Consider the following 17,719-nt stretch of genomic DNA (forward strand, 5'->3'; position numbering starts at 1 on the left):
TCCAATGGTAGCTCTACAGTAAATCACAATCATAACCCTCCTACCTTAGTAATGATGAAGGAGTCCTTTGAAAGTGCTCCTCTGCTTTGTCTGTCAAATTGTTCAGTGTGGTGTAGCTGTAGCCGTGTCGGTCCCAGGATATTAAGGACAAGATGGGTGAGGTAATATCTTTTACTGGACCAACTTCTGTTGGTGAGAGAGACAAGCTTTCAAGCCACACAGTGCTCCTCTTCAGGTCTGGGAAAGTTACTCTGAGTGTCACAGCTAAATGGAAGGTGGGACAGATGGTTTAGCATAAGTAGTTACCACATATTCTATGGTCTCTCTAAACTGTTCAGTGTGATATAGGCACTTACCCTATTGCTGGAGCCTCACAGCCCCTCCCTAACATATTCTATACTGTCTGGGGCAGTGGAGTAGCTGCTTCCACATAGATCCTTCATGTGTAAATTGGAAGCGCCATGCTGTTAAACTGCAGCCAGAGGCCCATGCAACTGGGATAAAAGAGTGTGTCTTTTATTTTCATTGCTGAATCAGGCCACGCCTCAGAGTATTTGCTCTCCAATAGGTGCCCATTGCTCTGGTGAACTTTGATGGACCCCATAGGGCTCTATTGCGAGAGGAAGGATGGTGGTTAAAGCACTAGCGTAGGAGTTCGGAGACATGCGTTCTAGTCCCTGCTCTACTACAAACTTCCTGTGTGACCTTGGACAAGTCATGTAGCCTCTCTGTGCCGCAACATCTCATCTATTAAAGACTTTGAAATGGGTAATGAGAGCCATATAGGTACCTAACATAAATAGATTATGTCTTTGGGACTGGTAGCATGGGGTGCAGAGGGACAGTTCCCAGTAGTATCGTGTCTGAGGTAGGAGCAATACCAGGAGAGTGGGATGGGAGGAGCATAGATCAGTGGCCAACCTTGCACTCTTTAACAGAGTGCAGCATGTGCTCTCTTAGCCCCTGTGCTGGCTTACGTCCATTGGCTGGTGTGGAAGAGGGTGGAGCCATGGCCCGACCATTCGCTATTCCTTTTGGGGTTTCTCTGATAACCAGGAGGGAGCCCTAGAGTCTTCAAGGCCTTCTGCTTGGGGAATACAAGGGCTGGGATTGTCTGGCCCTTCTGCAGGGTAGAACGCTGAGAAGGCTCCTGCACCCCCCTTGACCTAAGCTTTAGTTGTGATAGAAGCTTACAAAGTCTGATCTGCAGCTGCTGTCCTCACTCCATTGAGTGTCCTACATCAACTTAGAACCCTGCTGTTTCCATTATAAGCTTGTTACAAATCCGAATGCTTCTGCGAATCCTAGTTAACAATACAGCCTTTGAGCAGAAATAGCATGACCCCGAGAGCGGCCTGTTCCCGGTCTTGTGGAAAGGCGAGGACTGACACGGCTACAACTACACTACATGTACATTTGTTGTCATTGCTGCCACCTCGTGTTGGATGCAGGTACAAACCAAGAAACACCTCCAAATCAATACTACTAATTACAGAAGTAGATCAAGATATTAGAAGGCAGAGCCCCAAAATTAGGCTCTGAAGGTCATAGTTAGGTCCCTGAAGAAGGGGTCTGACTGTAAAAAGTGCTGACTGCTGGGTGCTCAGCACTTTTTGAAAATCATGCCACTTATACATTGATTTAGGAATCTAACCATAGGTGCCCATTTTTGGCCATCTTGACCCTAAACTACATTGTTTATGAAAACTAAGTAAAAAGAAGGAAAGATACAGGTAGAACAATGATTTTGTAAACCCACAACTCCCTTTTAGAGCCAAGTAACAGCAGAAACTGGAGGCAGTTTGTATTATCCTTTCCCCCCATTTATGGGAATCTTTTTCCAACATTCATTATCGATTCTGCTTGATGCTGTACCTTGCTCACATTGTACAAGTTGTTCCATTGACTTCAGTGGAACTATCTGCATGAGTTACGCCAGCAGGATATGGCCCTTGATGTGCCACCCACTGGTGGGTTTTCTGTTCTTTTTGAAATCATCTCCTTGTTAGGATAAAAAGATCTAATAGTAAAAGTGAATCAGAAAAAACAACAACACTGTTATCAGATCCAAAAATAGGCAGCTATTCATTTACAGCCTGGTCCAAAGTCAGCTGAAGCCAATGGAAGACTTTTCATTGATTTCAATGGGCTTTGGATCAGCCCTATATAATATATCTGTTAATGTAAAAATGTTCCCCACTGATTACATGAATTGTACGGGACAGTGGGTCTTTCCATTGTGGTTTCATTGATGTGTATTATTTAACAGCAATGACTTGTCCAGAAGGCCAAATTTACCAGCAGTGTGGAACTCCATGCAACCAGACCTGCCGATCTCTATCCTACCCAGATGTAGGCTGCAATGAGTTCTGCATGGAAGGCTGCTATTGTCCACATGGGCAATACATTGATGAGGATGGAGATTGTGTACCAAAGTCCCAGTGCTCTTGCTACTATGATGGTGAGATCTTCCAACCAGATGATGTCTTTTCAGATCATTACACCATGTGGTAAGTGCAGTACTCATAACTGATTTCAGTTATTTCTTTACATACCATTTAAAGAAGTTTTTGAAAAGCCTCATTAGATAACTAGGCCAAACCGCTGGTGTAAATTGGCATCGCTATACTGAAGTCAAAGGATCTGTGCCGATTTAAACTAATTAAGGGTTTGCCCATAACTAACCTAAATCTAGGCATCTTCCCAGGACGTATCAAAAGCATCTGCATCAGGAAGCAGGATATAAAACCAAATTTTTCTGCAAAACATTCTGCCAATTTGAAATGGAGTTTAGTATCTTGCTTACAATAGCCCTTTAAATACTTTAAAAAATGTCTTTTTAATGCACACTAATACATTTTTTAAAATGCTTAAAACCAAATTATCTCTATCAAAAAAAGCAACTACTAAGTAGCATTTATAATTATTAAGTGGCAACTAGGAATTGAATTGATGAATTGTTCCTGACAAGCCCAATTTTTGGAATAATATCCTCTCATTTTCCCCTTAACCAGAGAGGTCACATTGAGAGCAGTAAGAGGCCACTTCTCCTCCACATTGCACCAAATAGGGCTGTGTCACCACTCTGTTACTCAGTTTTATGCCAGTGTAGCTCCATTCATTTCAGTTGTGTTACATCAGTACGACACTGGAGTAATGTAATAATGAATAATAATGTGTGCTTAAAGGCAAGTTTGCCTTGATAGGTTAAGGCAGTGGCTCTCAACCTTTCCAGACTAGTGTACTGCTTCCAGGAGTCTGAGTTGTCGTGCGTACACTTCACTTACAAACTACTTCACTTACAAACTACATGCTTACAAAATCAGACATAAAAATAGAAAAGTGTCACTGCACATTATTACTGAAAAATTACTTACTTTCTTATGTTTACTATATAATTATAAAATAAATCAATTGGAATATAACTACTGTACTCACATGTCAATGTATAGTATATAGAGCAGTATAAACAAGTCATTGTCCGTATGAAATTTTAGTTTGTACTGACTTTGCAAGTGCTTTTTATATGTAGCCTGTTGTACAATTAGGCAAATATCTAGATGAGTTGATGTACCCCCCTCTGCATCCCCCAGGGGTACGTGTACCCCTGGTTAAGAACCACTGGGTTAAGGATATACAGTGGGTATGGAACTATGATTGCCCAGTGTATGTACAAATTGCTAGCTACAGCCTTGCATTTCTTGAGCATTTCTTGTAGACTCTTTAAAAACCATAATGTAAGTGAAAGTTAAATGTCAGTTTGTTAAATATAGCCGGTGTTTGTTTTTCTTTCATAGCTATTGTGAAAACGGCTTCATGCACTGCACTACAAACAGACTCCCTGGTACCTTCCTGCCAGATGTTTTCTTTGACCATCAGCCATCTGCCAGAAGTTAGTATGCTTTAAAAAAATTATATTTGTTGTTATTCTTTTCTACAGTATTTTGCTACATGGTTTGAGGAAAGGGATGCAACAGTAGTGCTTGGGTGGGTGGGAGTGTGTCTATAAAAACTGTGCCTTCTATGGGATGGAGTTGGCTACATTTCCATCTTCAGGAGGGTGTTCATTGCATTGCAGTGAGATGCTGAGCACCACTCAGGATTGATTCATAAAGCAATTACAGCTACCATTGCAGTTTCCCTTTAGCTAAAGGGATTAAGGGTGATGATCACTTAGGGTTAATTTTAGCCCCCTCCCCCCCAGTTGCTATTGGACAATCACATTACAGCAGAGATCCAGTCAGCTTTTTATCCTCTTTGTTTGGCAAGGAAGTTGTAAGCTTTTCTTTTAGATGTGGCCCTTGTCTCTGTTATCCAGACTTTTGTAACCTTACAATTATACTATCACAATTTACTCTACAAGAGGCTACACCTTAAAACCATTTGGAGACCAAAGTTGGTGTAAAACACAACAGCTGGCTCACTGAGTGGAGTGACTCACTAGGAGCACATGACTCCAGGAACTGCACTGGCTGCCCATTGGTCTCCTGAGGGTGTCTAAGCTGTTGGTTATGACCTATATAGCCCTGAATGGCCTGGAACCAGCCTACAAGAGGGACCCCTCTCTCCCCTTGCTATGTTAACAGACCTGTGGTCCACAGGGGCATGTGAGCTGGATCCCCCTTGTTATAAAAGAGAGGGGCCAGCTGGCAAGGTGTTCTCTGTGCAGGTTCAGGGACTCTGGAAGTTGTCAGAAAGAGCCCAAATTGAATGACTTTCTGGGCAAGCTGCAAAAGACACCAGTTTAAAAGGGGGTTTGGAGAGGGCCAAAGGTATGCTTCCAGGATCATGAAGGGATAGAGTTGGCTGAATTCCAGTTGAACTGATTACTTGAATGCTGCTGAGCTTTACCGGTATTGTGAACGGTGTGTTAGGTCACCTAGGGTCTTGGATAGGGATCTGTTTAGATATTTTTTAAAAATAAATAAACACAAATAAATATAACAAGCGCTGGTTGAAAAAGGTTGACTCTCCATCAAAAAATGGAAACCCCAAAAGTCTGGTAACTTTATAACTATGTTGGTCAGAGGGGTGTGTGATGGGTTCCCCCCAGGGTGCCACTTGGAACTGGGGTACCACTGAGCCTGCCTGACCCACCAGTTTGGGCTCCCTTTACACTGTGCCGCTGTGACAAGTTGCTAAACTCTCCAAGCTTGCTCTTTCACCAGCATACACACAGGTAGGGACACACGTAAGTTCTTTAACCAGCCCCTGCATGGGAAGGCATAGCTCAGGTACCTCCCAGTTCCTAAGGCATGCACCCCTCTTTGGAGGATAAATCCAAAATTATACTGTTTTGCACGGCACAGGGAACTGCACAGCTTATGCTCATGAAATTCACCCCCTCCCTCAATGAGGAGAGGAATATACAAAGCTTTCTGCCCCGAGTATGATTTCCACAGACTGGTTTTAGTTAAAACAGAAACAAGTTTATTAACTAGAAAAGATAGATTTTAAGCGATAGCAAACAGATCAAAGCAGATTACCTTAGTAAATAAACAAAACCGCAAACTGAGCTTAACACACGAGATAGGTAGGATGTGAATTAGCAAATGCTCACCCGGAGTGATAAACAGGCTGGCAGATTCTTTAGGCACAAGCTGCCTAGGCTCTGCAGCTTGGGCTTTCCAGGTTTGCATACACAAGCTAGAAATCCCTCTAGCCTGGGACCATCACTTCCCCCAGTTCAGTCCTTGTTCCTCAGGTATTTCCAGGGGTGTTGTTGTAGGGAGAATGAGGAACCCTCATGATGTCATTTCCCCCCTTTTATATCTTCTTCCCAATTCCTGGAAAGCTCTTTGTTGTGACCTGGGTCAAACAGTTCCCATTGTGTAGTGATATCTCTAAGAGGCTTCTATTGTACACAGTTCCTGAGGTAATCCGTGTGCTTGTGTGCATTTCCTCAATAAGCCATTAACCTTGTTTGGCCTTTTTATTGTTATAAGGCTGCTTATGAGTGTTTTCAACCTCCCAACACGTTTCAGTACCACATGCATAGCTCAACTTCATAACTTCACATATGACAATAGCACATACAGTTCAACAAGATATTACTGACTAGCAGATCAAGACTTTTAGAATGTTACCTCACAAGGCATACTTTGTACAAAACTGTCACGGAGTATTGGGGAACTCAGGGCCCTGCACCCCCGGCTTCCTGCGATTCACCATGACTCTCAGCCAGCCAGTAAAGCAGAAGGTTTATTTGGATGACAGGAATACAGTCCAAGACAGGTCTTGCAGGCACAGACAACAGGGCCCCCCTCAGTTAGGTCCAGCTTGGGGTCCCAGGGCATCCCAGCCCACCCCCCTTTGGGGGGGGGGGTCAGAGCCATCTCTGCCTCCCAGCCATCTCTCCAGCCTGCTTCCAGCACTCTCCTTCAGCGACCCCTCCCACAGCCTTTGTTCAGTTTCCCGGGCCCGGAGTCACCTGGCCTCCAACCCCTTCCTGGGTTCTCATGTTACAAGCTCAGGTATGTTCCCTCGGGCAGACTCCCATCCCCCGATGCAGACCATCCTAGTCACACTCCCCTGTCAGCATTCACACACCCCAGCAAGAACAGTCCCAGTTCGTCACAAAAACATATCCTAATTACATGACAGTGGTGAATATTGGAGTGCCAGGGTGTCACAAGGGATTTTCTTTTACTGATCTAGGCTATGTCTATGCTGAACATCACTGGTGGCGGCATGTAGGGTGTGGGTAGTTACACACAGCAGTGAAAGACTCTGGTCAGCGGTAAGACAGTGGGGAAAGGCTCGAGCAACGTGGAGCTGCCAGAGACTTTCCCTATTGCCTTTCCTTGATGGAGCATATACCTGCTGCTGGAGTCTTGCTCTCCAGTGGGGATAGGCTCTGCAGCAGGGAGGCAGCAGGACACTACGCTGCTACAAATAACAGTGTATAGATGGGAGAGGCACTGCTTGGGCATGTAGAGAGCTGTGTAAGGTGAATACCCTAAGGTTCTGGCATGTCTTTATTCATCTAAGCAGAGCCTTATCGTATACACTGCTATTTATATCCATGCTAGGGGAGTGTGTATTGCGTGTACTCGGCACACTGCCATAATGGTGTGCACACTGTTGACATACCTATAGTTGTATCAGCCTAATGAGGATGAATTATACTGAGTGCTTTACACTGATATACCTTATTCCCCTTCCTTAAGGGGCATCACCTATATGGTACAAGCACCTTTCTCTCAGTATAACTGTGCTCACGTTAAGGGATTGTACTGCTTTCACCATACTGGTGTAGTTAAAGCAGTACAACTTTTGTGTTGTCCCATTGACTTTCACTGGGGTTTTTAGAAATGTTACCCTCTAGCCACACAGGCGTGGGAAACTTGGTTTGGAACCTATGTTCTGCTTTAGTCCTTTCACAAAACCAAGCTTCTAATCACGATGCTGACAGATCCCTAGGAGCAGTGCTATCCTAATGACATTTTCTTCTTAATTACAATTGTTTAAATGTTCTTTCTTCAAGTAAAAAGAAGCTTGATATGCAGGGCACCTATGGACAAGTTTGTTTGTCCTCCAAACAATCCAAGAGCTGAAGGGATAGAGTGTACCAAGACCTGCCAGAACTACGACTTAGAGTGTGCTAGCCATGGCTGTATATCTGGATGCCTCTGTCCCAAAGGAATGGTAAGCAAAATGTGAATTGCTATGTTTAGTAACTGAGGCAAATAAAAGTGGATCATCCTGATGTTCTTTCTTTCATTCTTTCCCATCCACAGCTTTCCTGCTGTTCAAAACCATGTGGTTGGTTGCAGTGTATTCTGCAACAGGTAGCATAATACTTGAGTGCTAACAGCCACATTTTGATGCCCCAGAGCAGGTATATTGGGAAGGGAAAATGCACAGAGAATCCCTTCCTCCTACCTAGCATCCTTTCATAGAAAGCATCCAGAATGACTATGCACCAAGACAATGACTGATTAAATCTCATGCTTCAGGGCTTCAGCTGGCTGCCTGCAGGAAGGATTTTTTTCTCTAATGCCCAATTACCCTGATGAGTTTTGCCTTTCTTTGAAGCATTTGAGATTGGCCACAGCTGGAGATGGGACACCAGACAGGGTGGACCAGTGTTCTGAGGCAGCAGAGGTGCCTACTTTCTGAATTCCCCGGGGGTGCTCGATCCCTGCTCCGCCCCTGGCCCTGCCCCACTCCACCCCTTCCTCCAAGGTCCCATCCCCGCCCTACCTCTTCCTGCCCTGCCCCTCCTCTTCCCGCCCCATTCTGCCTCCTCCCCCGAGCGCACCCACCCTCGCTCCTCCTCCTCCCCCCAGCGCCTCCTGCATGCTGCTGAACAGCTGATCCACGGGAGGCAGGAGGCACTGGGGGTGGGTGAGGAGCTGATTGGTAGGGCCTGCTGGTGGGTGCTGAGCACCCACTATTTTTTTCCCGTGGGTGCACCAGCCCTGGAGCACCCATGAAGTCAGTGCCTATGTGAGGCGGTATAGAAAATCCTCCTTCTTAGGGTACATTTAGACTTGGATCTGGGGTGTTATTCCCAGTTTGAGGAGACATACATGTGCTAGCTTTCTTTGTGCTAGCATGCTAAAAATAGAATGTAGCCATGGCAACATGAGCAGCGCTATGGCCTTGCCATATCAAGTACATACCCATCTGAGACCATAGGCATGTACTCGGGGCGGCTAGCCCACCCCACAGCTCATGCTGCTGTGGCTACATTCTGTTTTTAGCACTCTAGGACAATGAGAGCTATGATGAATATGTCTACTTGAGCTGGGATTCACAGCCCCAGCTCCAAGTGGAGACATAGCTTTTGATTCCTGTCTAATGTGCATTGCTTATTGTGCTCAAGGTCAAACTTGTCTCTAGTTTTGCGGTCAGGATGGAATTCCTCCCCCTCCCCCCCGGGTCAAATTGGCAGGGACTTAGGGTTTTTGCCGTTCTATTCAGCATGGGCAATGGATCATTTGCTAGCATCATCTAAGTGTATCTCACTAATCAATTCCCTGGCATTGCAGGAGCCTCAGGTGTAGGTGGCACCTTGGTCTCTCCTGCTCTCTGCCTGTGTGGCTCTCTTACTACACAACAGTTTAGTCCCGAGGACTGATATGCTTTAGTCTAATTTACATCAGCGGATTCAATATAGGAGTATCTGGGTGAGATTTAATAATCTGTGATATACCGGAGGCCAGACTAGATGATCTAATGGTCCCTTCAGGCCTTAATCCCTATGGAATCTATGAGAATGCTGCAGCCATCATTCTCAGAGCATGGGGTAGGGATGCTGCACAACCTATTGGGGCTTGTCTAGCCAGGTAAGGAGGTGTGGTTAAGGTCTCACTCACCCACACAGCTGCTAGTGCCCAGAGGCCAATTTGGGTGGGTTATAGTTGGAACTCAAAGTGTATCTTTTATACAGCTGCTGTAGGCAGTGCTTCTGTGCCCACTCCCCCTAGTAAAACTGATCGGAGAATGAAAACATTTATCTGTGAATAATTTATATGACATATGAAGGAAAAAAATTGTTGAACAAATTATTTTAGGGAAAAAATGCTGGCAAACGGGGTTTTGTTGTGTCTTGATTTAACTTTCCTTAAAACTCAGAGACTCTGCTTGGAACTACATTTATAGTAGTCCAAGGCCTGTTAATACTGTCTTCTAAACTAGATCATTTATCTGCCTGTCTACAAACCTAGCATAAACCAAAGGGGAAAGGTTTTTTGTTAATTATGGAGCTGATTTTTGTTTACAGCTATTTAAGGTTTGAGCTCGAAGTAGTGCAGATTTCCTTGTGTGGAGATTTGCTTTTAGTTAATAAAGGAAAGCATGTGCACTACTAGAAGTTAAGGGCAAGGTTTTATAAAATGAGTGATTGTATTTAGCCTCCTAAATTAGTATGTAGGCACGCAAATAAATACTAGGATAAGTATCCAGTAGTTCCCAGTAATTTCAATACGAGTTGCTGGGTGCTGAGCACTTTGGAAAAATGAGGCCAATGATGTAAGTTCCTAAATATGAATTTAGAAGGCCAACTTTAGGCACCCATTTTTTTAAAATTTTGGTCACTATTTCCACCATGTTTACTAATGCTAACTTGTATCAGTAGAAATTCTGTCACCCACCCAACGTTAATAAATACATATATAAAAAGAGACTCTCCCTCTGGGCCCCCCAGTGCATCTCCTTTGTTGAGGTCTCACTACTTAGAGTGTAAGCTGCTCCAAGCACAGTCTTTTCTTTGACATTTTAAAGCATGTGGTGCAGAGTATCAGATTTTAACCAATTCTAGAGCTGATAAGAAAAGGTTTCCTCCTCCCCCTCCCCCAGAAAATTCTGAGTTTTTGGAGAAAAGTTAAAACCCAACATATTTTGGCCACAATCCAATATATTTTTATTCTGAAATGGTGCCTTCTGGGAGTTATAATTCAGGTACATCATGTTCCCATTCTCCTCTTTAGGCTGGGCTCCTTGTTAACTACATCTGTGATGCATCAAGACCTCCCTTCTTGGTTAGGGAAGGTGGCGCTCCCGGTATTTCAGTTTGCGGTCAAAATGTTTTGGTTTTTGCTTGAAAACAGAGAATGTTTCCATTTAGGGCATTTGATTTTTCAATGAAAAATTGTAATTTTCCTCAGAAAGAGACTTTTGGCAAAAAAAAGTTCATTTTGACAAAAAACCCACTTTCCATTGAAAAACCTTTGCCATGGAAATTCTTGGAACAGCCCTCGAGAATTCATTTTGTTCACTAGTTTTGAATTCTATCTAAAACAGTGGTTGGCTTCATTTGTAGCAACTATGTAGATTTATAGACCTATGGTGCTTTTTCTCTTGTATGTGAGTATAGTTCTTTTCTCTTTCAGTATTTCTTCCAATATCTTACTAGAAACTAGATGGCTTATTAGACAATAATTTCCAGGATCACTTTCCCTCTTTATTTTTTTTTTTTGGAAGATTGGTACCATATTTGCTGATAATCAGACATTTATAGGGGCAGATTCTGCTCCAAAATAGAAATGCTTTCTGATGACAGCAGCTGAGATGGTGAGTTGCAGCTAGGATGAGGAAAGCTCCTTGTACTACCAGCTGCAATCTTTTGTGTCAGCAGTGAGCAATGCAAGCAATGGGCTAATTCCAACAGCACTCTTTTGTGGCAGATACAAAACTGTGATTGAGAAAGATTACACATCAATACTTTCAAGGACAAATTATTCAACTACAAGAATAATTCATTTTCCTCTTTATTAAAACTGTGTTACTACTTTTCAGATTTCAAATGCTGAAAATATTCCACTAATTTTCCTTGCTGGGAAGGGGGCAGGGGGAATCTTCTAGCATAGTATATAGTAATGTTAGTAAGTGAGCCTCCCAAAGATTTGCAGTCTGTTTGGGTTCATGCCAAAGTCTGTCAGAATTATCCTGATCTGCTCAATCTGCACAATGGGTGTGAAATTTGGGTTTGCTTCCAGGAATTGGTGAAGGTCCAGGTTAGAGCTATTCATATAATGAAAAAAGTAGTCATAATTATTCAATGGGGGAAAATGCCAACGTTTGAAACTGAGGACTTGTCTACACTTGAAATGTGTACACTTCAGTGTAGGCACCGCCTATGCCAACAGGAGGGGTTTCCCCCATAGGCACTGACTCTGTGGGTGCTCCAGCTCCCACTGGCTGCCAGCTTTCCCCCTCAGCCCCCCAGCACCTCCCACCTGCTGGCAGCCCCACTGATTAACTCCTCCTCCTCCCTCCCAGCACCTTCTGCCTGCCACAATCAGCTGTTTCATGGCAAGCAGGAGGCTCTGAGAGGAAGGGGGAGGAGTGAGGACAAGGCACACTCAGGGGAGGGTGGAACTGGGCAAGAAGAGGCGGGGAAGAGACAGGGTGGGGGTGGGAAGAGGTGGGCAGGGCTGGGGACTTGGGAGGTGGGGTGGGGGCAGGGCCTTCAGCAGAGCAGGGGTGGGAAGAGGTGGGACTAGGTGGAGGCTTGGGGGAAGGGGGCGGGTGGGTGGTGGGACCTGGGGCGGATTGAGGAGTTGAGCAACTCCTGGGCCCAGAGGAAGCCAGCACCTATGGTTTCCCCATTGGCGTCAGTAATACAACTTCCCAAGAGCCAGTAACTAGCTTGATGGAAGAATTCTTCCATCAGCCTACCACGGTCTACACTGGCTTCAATATGCCACATGGATGTGGATTTTTCATACCCTGCCCAACATAGTTCAGCCAAGCTAATTTTCTAGTGTAGATTAGGCCTAATGTCATTCACAGTGGCTTTATTTAACCAGTGCTACTACACAGGTTCTTATTTTTTCTGAACTGCTTTGATCCATCATTCAGACAATTACTGCATCAGCCTTGGTCTACACTTGAAAGTTATATTGGCACAGCTATGTTGGTTCGGGGTGTGAAAAAACCACACCCCTGAAAGATGTAGCTATGACATAAGTCTCAGCATAGACACAGCTATATCAATGGAAAAGTGCTTCTGCTGATGTAGCTACTGTTTGTTTGGGCAGGGGGTGTTCCTGCACCAATGGAAAAATCCCCTATGCTATGGGGCTATACCGACATAACTATGCTACTGTAGTTTCCGTAGTGTGGACATACCCTAAGACTCTTACCAGAAGAGGCAGCTCTTGGAATTTGATGCAAACTTCCCCATTGAAGTCAGTGGGATGATTTGCCTGAGTTTAGGCTTTGTAGGATTAGGACCATGCCTTGAAACCTGGTAAAAAGGGATAGCTCCTTTTATCCACTAGATGGCAGTATAGTTCAATCTACTGGTAGAACTCAGTCTCAAAGCAGTTGCTTGCTATCTTGCTCACTTCCATTCTGGCAGGTGAGAAAACCCACAAGACCCTCCATTCTGGAAACTATCTTCAGACTAAGTTAACATCTGAAGGGATACTTATTTCATTGTAGCCTGTGCCATAAAAAGAGAGTATCAGTGCTCAGGTTGTTTTTTTTTCTCTTACTGGGAACCTGGGTATAGAAAATGGAAAGGTCTGAGATTCATTGGCACTGGGGAACCCCTGAAATGGATTGGGTGGGACATGCTCACTTGATGCTAATGAACAATCTCTAGAGCAAGAGCAAATATACCCCAAAGGTTCAATCAAACGAGCCTTGGGGAAGATTCATTCCTGATTCGGCGTTTGGCAACCAGCTTAACCTTGTGCTCACAGCAGCCTTCACCACAGGCAACAAGATTTTAATATCATTCAGGTGTGAAATGCTCCTTTTTAGCCATGTAATTTTATTGGATGCCAGTTTCTCCTCCCCAGAGTGTGTTTTCCTAGAGATACAGAGATAGGGATGGAAATTAAATGATCTTGGTATTTTCCAGATCAGCGATGAGTAGAGCTGAGCAAATGCAACAAAAAAAAGTAGTTGTGAATATTTTTCACAAATGAGACTTGCCAATTCACTTTGCTGGTCTCTAGGACCCTTTTAATTCTCAAACCTTTAGGGGAATAATTGTTTGCAGGAATGTCTGTGGGAAGCAAAAGTATCTTGAATACTAGCGTAAATAAATATTTGCACAAGTATTATCACCAGAAGTGCACTTGTGGACATTTTGAAAAGGTCTTTTTATTATTTGCACAATAGATTAATCAGACAATCAGAATGCTTACAAATAATTCATGAACAGAAGTGGAAATCCACTTGCTTTTAAAGCCTAAAGCATCCAATCAAGACACACAATGCCATATGGTTTGTGACCAATGATCCAACACAAAGAACAAATGCTTACTGCAACATATGATGATAAACACAATGTTGCCCTTAGCATAGACCAGGGGTTGGCAACGTTTGGCACGCGGCTCGCCAGGGTAAGCACCCTGGGGAGCCGGGCCAGTTTATTTACCTGCTGACACGGCAGGTTCGGCTGTTCGCGGCCAATGGGGGCGGCGGGAAGCAGCGCGGGCGAGGGATGTGCTAGCTGCAGTTTCCCACAGCCCCCATTGGCCCGGGACGGCGAACCGCGGCCAGAGGGGGCCACGATCGGCCGAACCTGCTGCATCAGCAGATAAATAAACTGGCCCGGCCCACCAGGGTGCTTACCCTGGCGAGCCGTGTGCCAAACGTTGCCGACCCCGGCATAGACAAAGACACTTAAAAACGTGTTAACTGGGTTAACCACAATCCACAGAGCAATCCATAGGTTCTAATGTGTTAACGCAAATTGCTGGTTGAACAGTTGTGAGTAACATATTTGAATAATAAAAAAGGACATTATGAACAAGGATTCATCGTATAAATTGGAACTGTTTGAAATTTTTTGATGGAAAAAGTGTCCCATCAGAAAACGTGGCTTCATTTAAGTTGAAATTTTCCAGGTGAAAATGTCGATTTAAATAATTATAATTTTTTTTCCAATTGCAAAATTCAAAACAAAAAAATAATAATTTTCAGCTGACAATAAAAAAAACCTTTTTTTATTTTTTACTTAAAATATTTTGGTTTTGGAAAACAAGAATTTCAGTTTTATATATGCTTCCCCCTCCCCACCATTTCATTTTCTATTTTGGGTTTCTGGATTTTTTGTTTCCCCCCTTCCCTTTCTCTCCCTTTTTATGTTCCCCCTTTTTTCCCCATTAGAATGGGGGAAAACCCCACTCTTCACATAATTTTATATTTTTCTACCTAACATTCGAAATCAGTAAGTACGTATGCAAAATTGTGGAAAACACTACTCTTTCTCACTTGCTTATGGCTTTGCCAACTGTTTCCAGGTAGAAAAATATGTTTTAAAAAAAAAGGGTGAAAAGTAGGGTTTTCCCCACTCTAGTGGAAAAAAAAGGGGAATGTAAAAAAAGGGAGACGTCAGGGGTTAGGGGTTGGGGGAGTGGGACAAAAATCCAGAAGCTCAAAATAGAAAATCAAAATTGTTTTCTTTTTCAAAAACTGAAATGAAATAACATTTGAAACCAAAACACAAAATTTCATTTTGTTTCAGCATATGTCAATTTTAAAATGTTGTTCCATTTAGAAAAATCCCATGGAAAACCTGACATTTCCATTGGAAAATTTGGAAACGGGCAGGGCGGGGGGGTGGAGGTTCTCAATTTTTTTTTTTTTTTTAAGGGAATGATTTGGGTTTTCTGAGCAGCTTTAGCATAAATTGTTCACTGCAGGTTTGTTCAGCTCTGACAACAAACAACTGTAACACATAAATCTCCAACAATAGGTGAGAGAACTGCCTTTCTGTTCAGTAACTCTCTGCCCATAGCTACACTAGGAAGATGCATTAGGTTGGAAAATGGGTTGTGCTTAGCTTTGTGTTAGTTAAAACATGTTAGTTAATGTGTTCCAACAGGATGCACTTTTCCAGTGTAAACAAGGCCCCTGAAGGCATTTTTCTCCCTTTCCACTGCAGCACAAGGGCTTACGGAGAGGTGGAAAGAGAGAATCTGAGCTTCCATGGGCAGGGGGAAAGTTCAGGACAGAGGAGATCACAGTTAAACACAAATAAAGTGGCTGATAGGACTGAGGAACCTTAACATTTTGCAGACTAAAATGTTCTTTTTAATTTTTAAAAATGCCTTGAGAAATCTTCTACCGAGAATGGGACATGTAAGCAATCATAAGGCCAAATGGTGGGTGTTTCTCGCACATCCCCAACCAGCTGGAACTTTCATCAACTAGTCAGCCACATAAATCCTATGCATGCTCTCCCTGAGCACTGCTAATGAGGATGTGAGATGGTGTGAACAGCAGCTATTCTCGTTACAGTCCTCTGACCTTTCTTGAGGTTACCTCCCCACGCAGCCATGCCCACGCTACCTTAAGCTGAGAGACTGTTAGATCTCCTGTGCTAAACAGGAGAAGCAACTATTGGATGCAAGACTTCCATGGGAAATTCAACTATTTACAGACAGATGTGGTGACGAGGCAGTCTGTGGCATTTTTCTTTCAGTCATTACAGACCTGTGACCCAGCATGGTGTTGGGACACTCGGCTGTGAGCTTCAGGATGGGACATAAAAACTGAACTTCTGATCATGTGGTTTTGGGGCCAAAATTATTAATATTCCTGAATCCCTAATTCCCTACCTATGGTTTCAAATGGATAAGGAATTTGTCACTTCCTGCCTTTAACAGCCTACACAATTTCATAGCTGCTGCTTTTCTCCCCAGCGATGGCTGCATGTTAGTTCTGGGCAAAATGACACTTATTTTTGTAGTCTGTGCTGTCAGGGGTAGATTGTGACTAGCTCTGTATGAGTGTGTGAAGGGCTGAGGGGCCAAGGAGAAGATGCACCAATCTTCCCTTCATTAACCCCTTCACCATTGACCAGTCCCAGTTTTTGTGCCCAAGGCGGTTAGCTTGGTCCTTCTAAAGCCTAATGCTGACAGTGGTGCTAAGTTCCACAGAAGAGCTGGGAAGTGAAGGGATAAGAGTGGGGCCACAAACACAGTCCTCTTATGCACCACCACTTTGAGACGAGGAAAGGAGAGCAAATGCTGCCCCTTTTTAAAGGTCATAACTGGGATCTCTTCTGGCCTATTCTCCCTCTGTGCTACTGGAGGTATGGAGATTGAGTCTGAAGCAATGCCTCTAGGACATCATACTGGGGAAGTGCACCTCTGCCCCCACCTGACCTCCATGGGCTTGAACTTGCATAACATAACAGTACCCTTGAAAGACCATAGAGCACTTTGGGCTGCGTGTGGATAAAAGGCCCTCTGTAATGTAAAATGCTTTGCATTAATATTCTGGGTTAGCTGTTGTACAAAATGTAAGTGCCAAAAATTGTGTCAGATTCACACTATATAAAACCTTGCGTATGAGCTACGCATGTTACTGACTGAGTAGCTGTCTTTGGAACTGCCAGGTATCGTCTATTTAGAAGAACAAAACAACACTGAAAAATCCCTATTCTGGGGCAAACCTACATTACAAAAGTAACCAGCGGTGAAAGTAACTTACAGGACTTACCGGTACTTCCGGAGTTCTGAGCGGGCCGTGGCCTCAACCGGAAGAGGCGGGGCCTCTCAAGATTTAAAGGCCCTGGGGCACCGGCTGTGGATGGGAGCCCCAGGGCCTTTAAATCAACCCGGGCTCCCAGCTGCAGAGGTGGCTGGGAGCTCCCGAGGCTCCGGCCACCGTGGAGCTCTGGGCCCTTTAAATCCCCACCGCAGCTCCAGCCCCAGCCAGGCCGCCAGAGCTGCGGGCGGGATTTAAAGGGCTCTGGGCTCCCTGCTGTGGCGGGGAGCCCAGGGCCCTTTAAATCCCCGCCACAGAAGCCGTGCGGTCTGGCACGGTGTATTGGCTCTTGCCGGTACGCCGTACCAGACAGTACCGGCTTACTTTCACCTCTGAAAGTAACATGTGATTTTGAAAACTGTTTGAGAGTAGGTCACTACCTAGTCTGGAGAACAGCTTTTGGAAAGTGTTTTAACCATATCGTGTCTTGGCAAAGTTGTAGGGAGGATAAACTGAACGGTACTAGTTGAAGCCGCTTTTAAAAACCATGCTATTTTTTATCATTGGGATTCTCAAACCTTTTCATACCGTGAACCACATTATGTGGGATACATTCCTCCTTATTGCCCACATCTCAGCTTCCTTTTCCTTCTGCTGCACTGACTTTATTACAGGACTCTCAAGTATATTATTCATCATTTCTGTTCCACTGATATGGACGATACTATATTAAGTGTATTACTAATGTGGCCATTCCCATCCATTGCAAACTGAAAGAGAAAAGTTGGCTTATTTAGCCTCCCTTATATTCAGGAAA

At 44.1% G+C, this 17,719-nt stretch overlaps 1 protein-coding gene across 1 annotated transcript in view; it reads left to right on the plus strand.

The window, feature by feature from the left end:
* VWF (von Willebrand factor) overlaps window positions 1-17,719 on the plus strand; it is a 246,104-nt gene that overhangs the window by 81,068 nt on the left and 147,317 nt on the right. Inside the window, exons 16-18 of the mRNA XM_034784806.1 lie at window positions 2,270-2,510; window positions 3,798-3,892; window positions 7,487-7,647. Coding sequence (XP_034640697.1) covers window positions 2,270-2,510; window positions 3,798-3,892; window positions 7,487-7,647 — 497 coding nt within the window. The remainder of the gene's footprint in view (window positions 1-2,269; window positions 2,511-3,797; window positions 3,893-7,486; window positions 7,648-17,719) is intronic.

This window comes from Trachemys scripta, chromosome 1 (genome assembly GCF_013100865.1).
Source record: "Trachemys scripta elegans isolate TJP31775 chromosome 1, CAS_Tse_1.0, whole genome shotgun sequence".
NCBI lineage: Eukaryota > Metazoa > Chordata > Testudines > Emydidae > Trachemys > Trachemys scripta.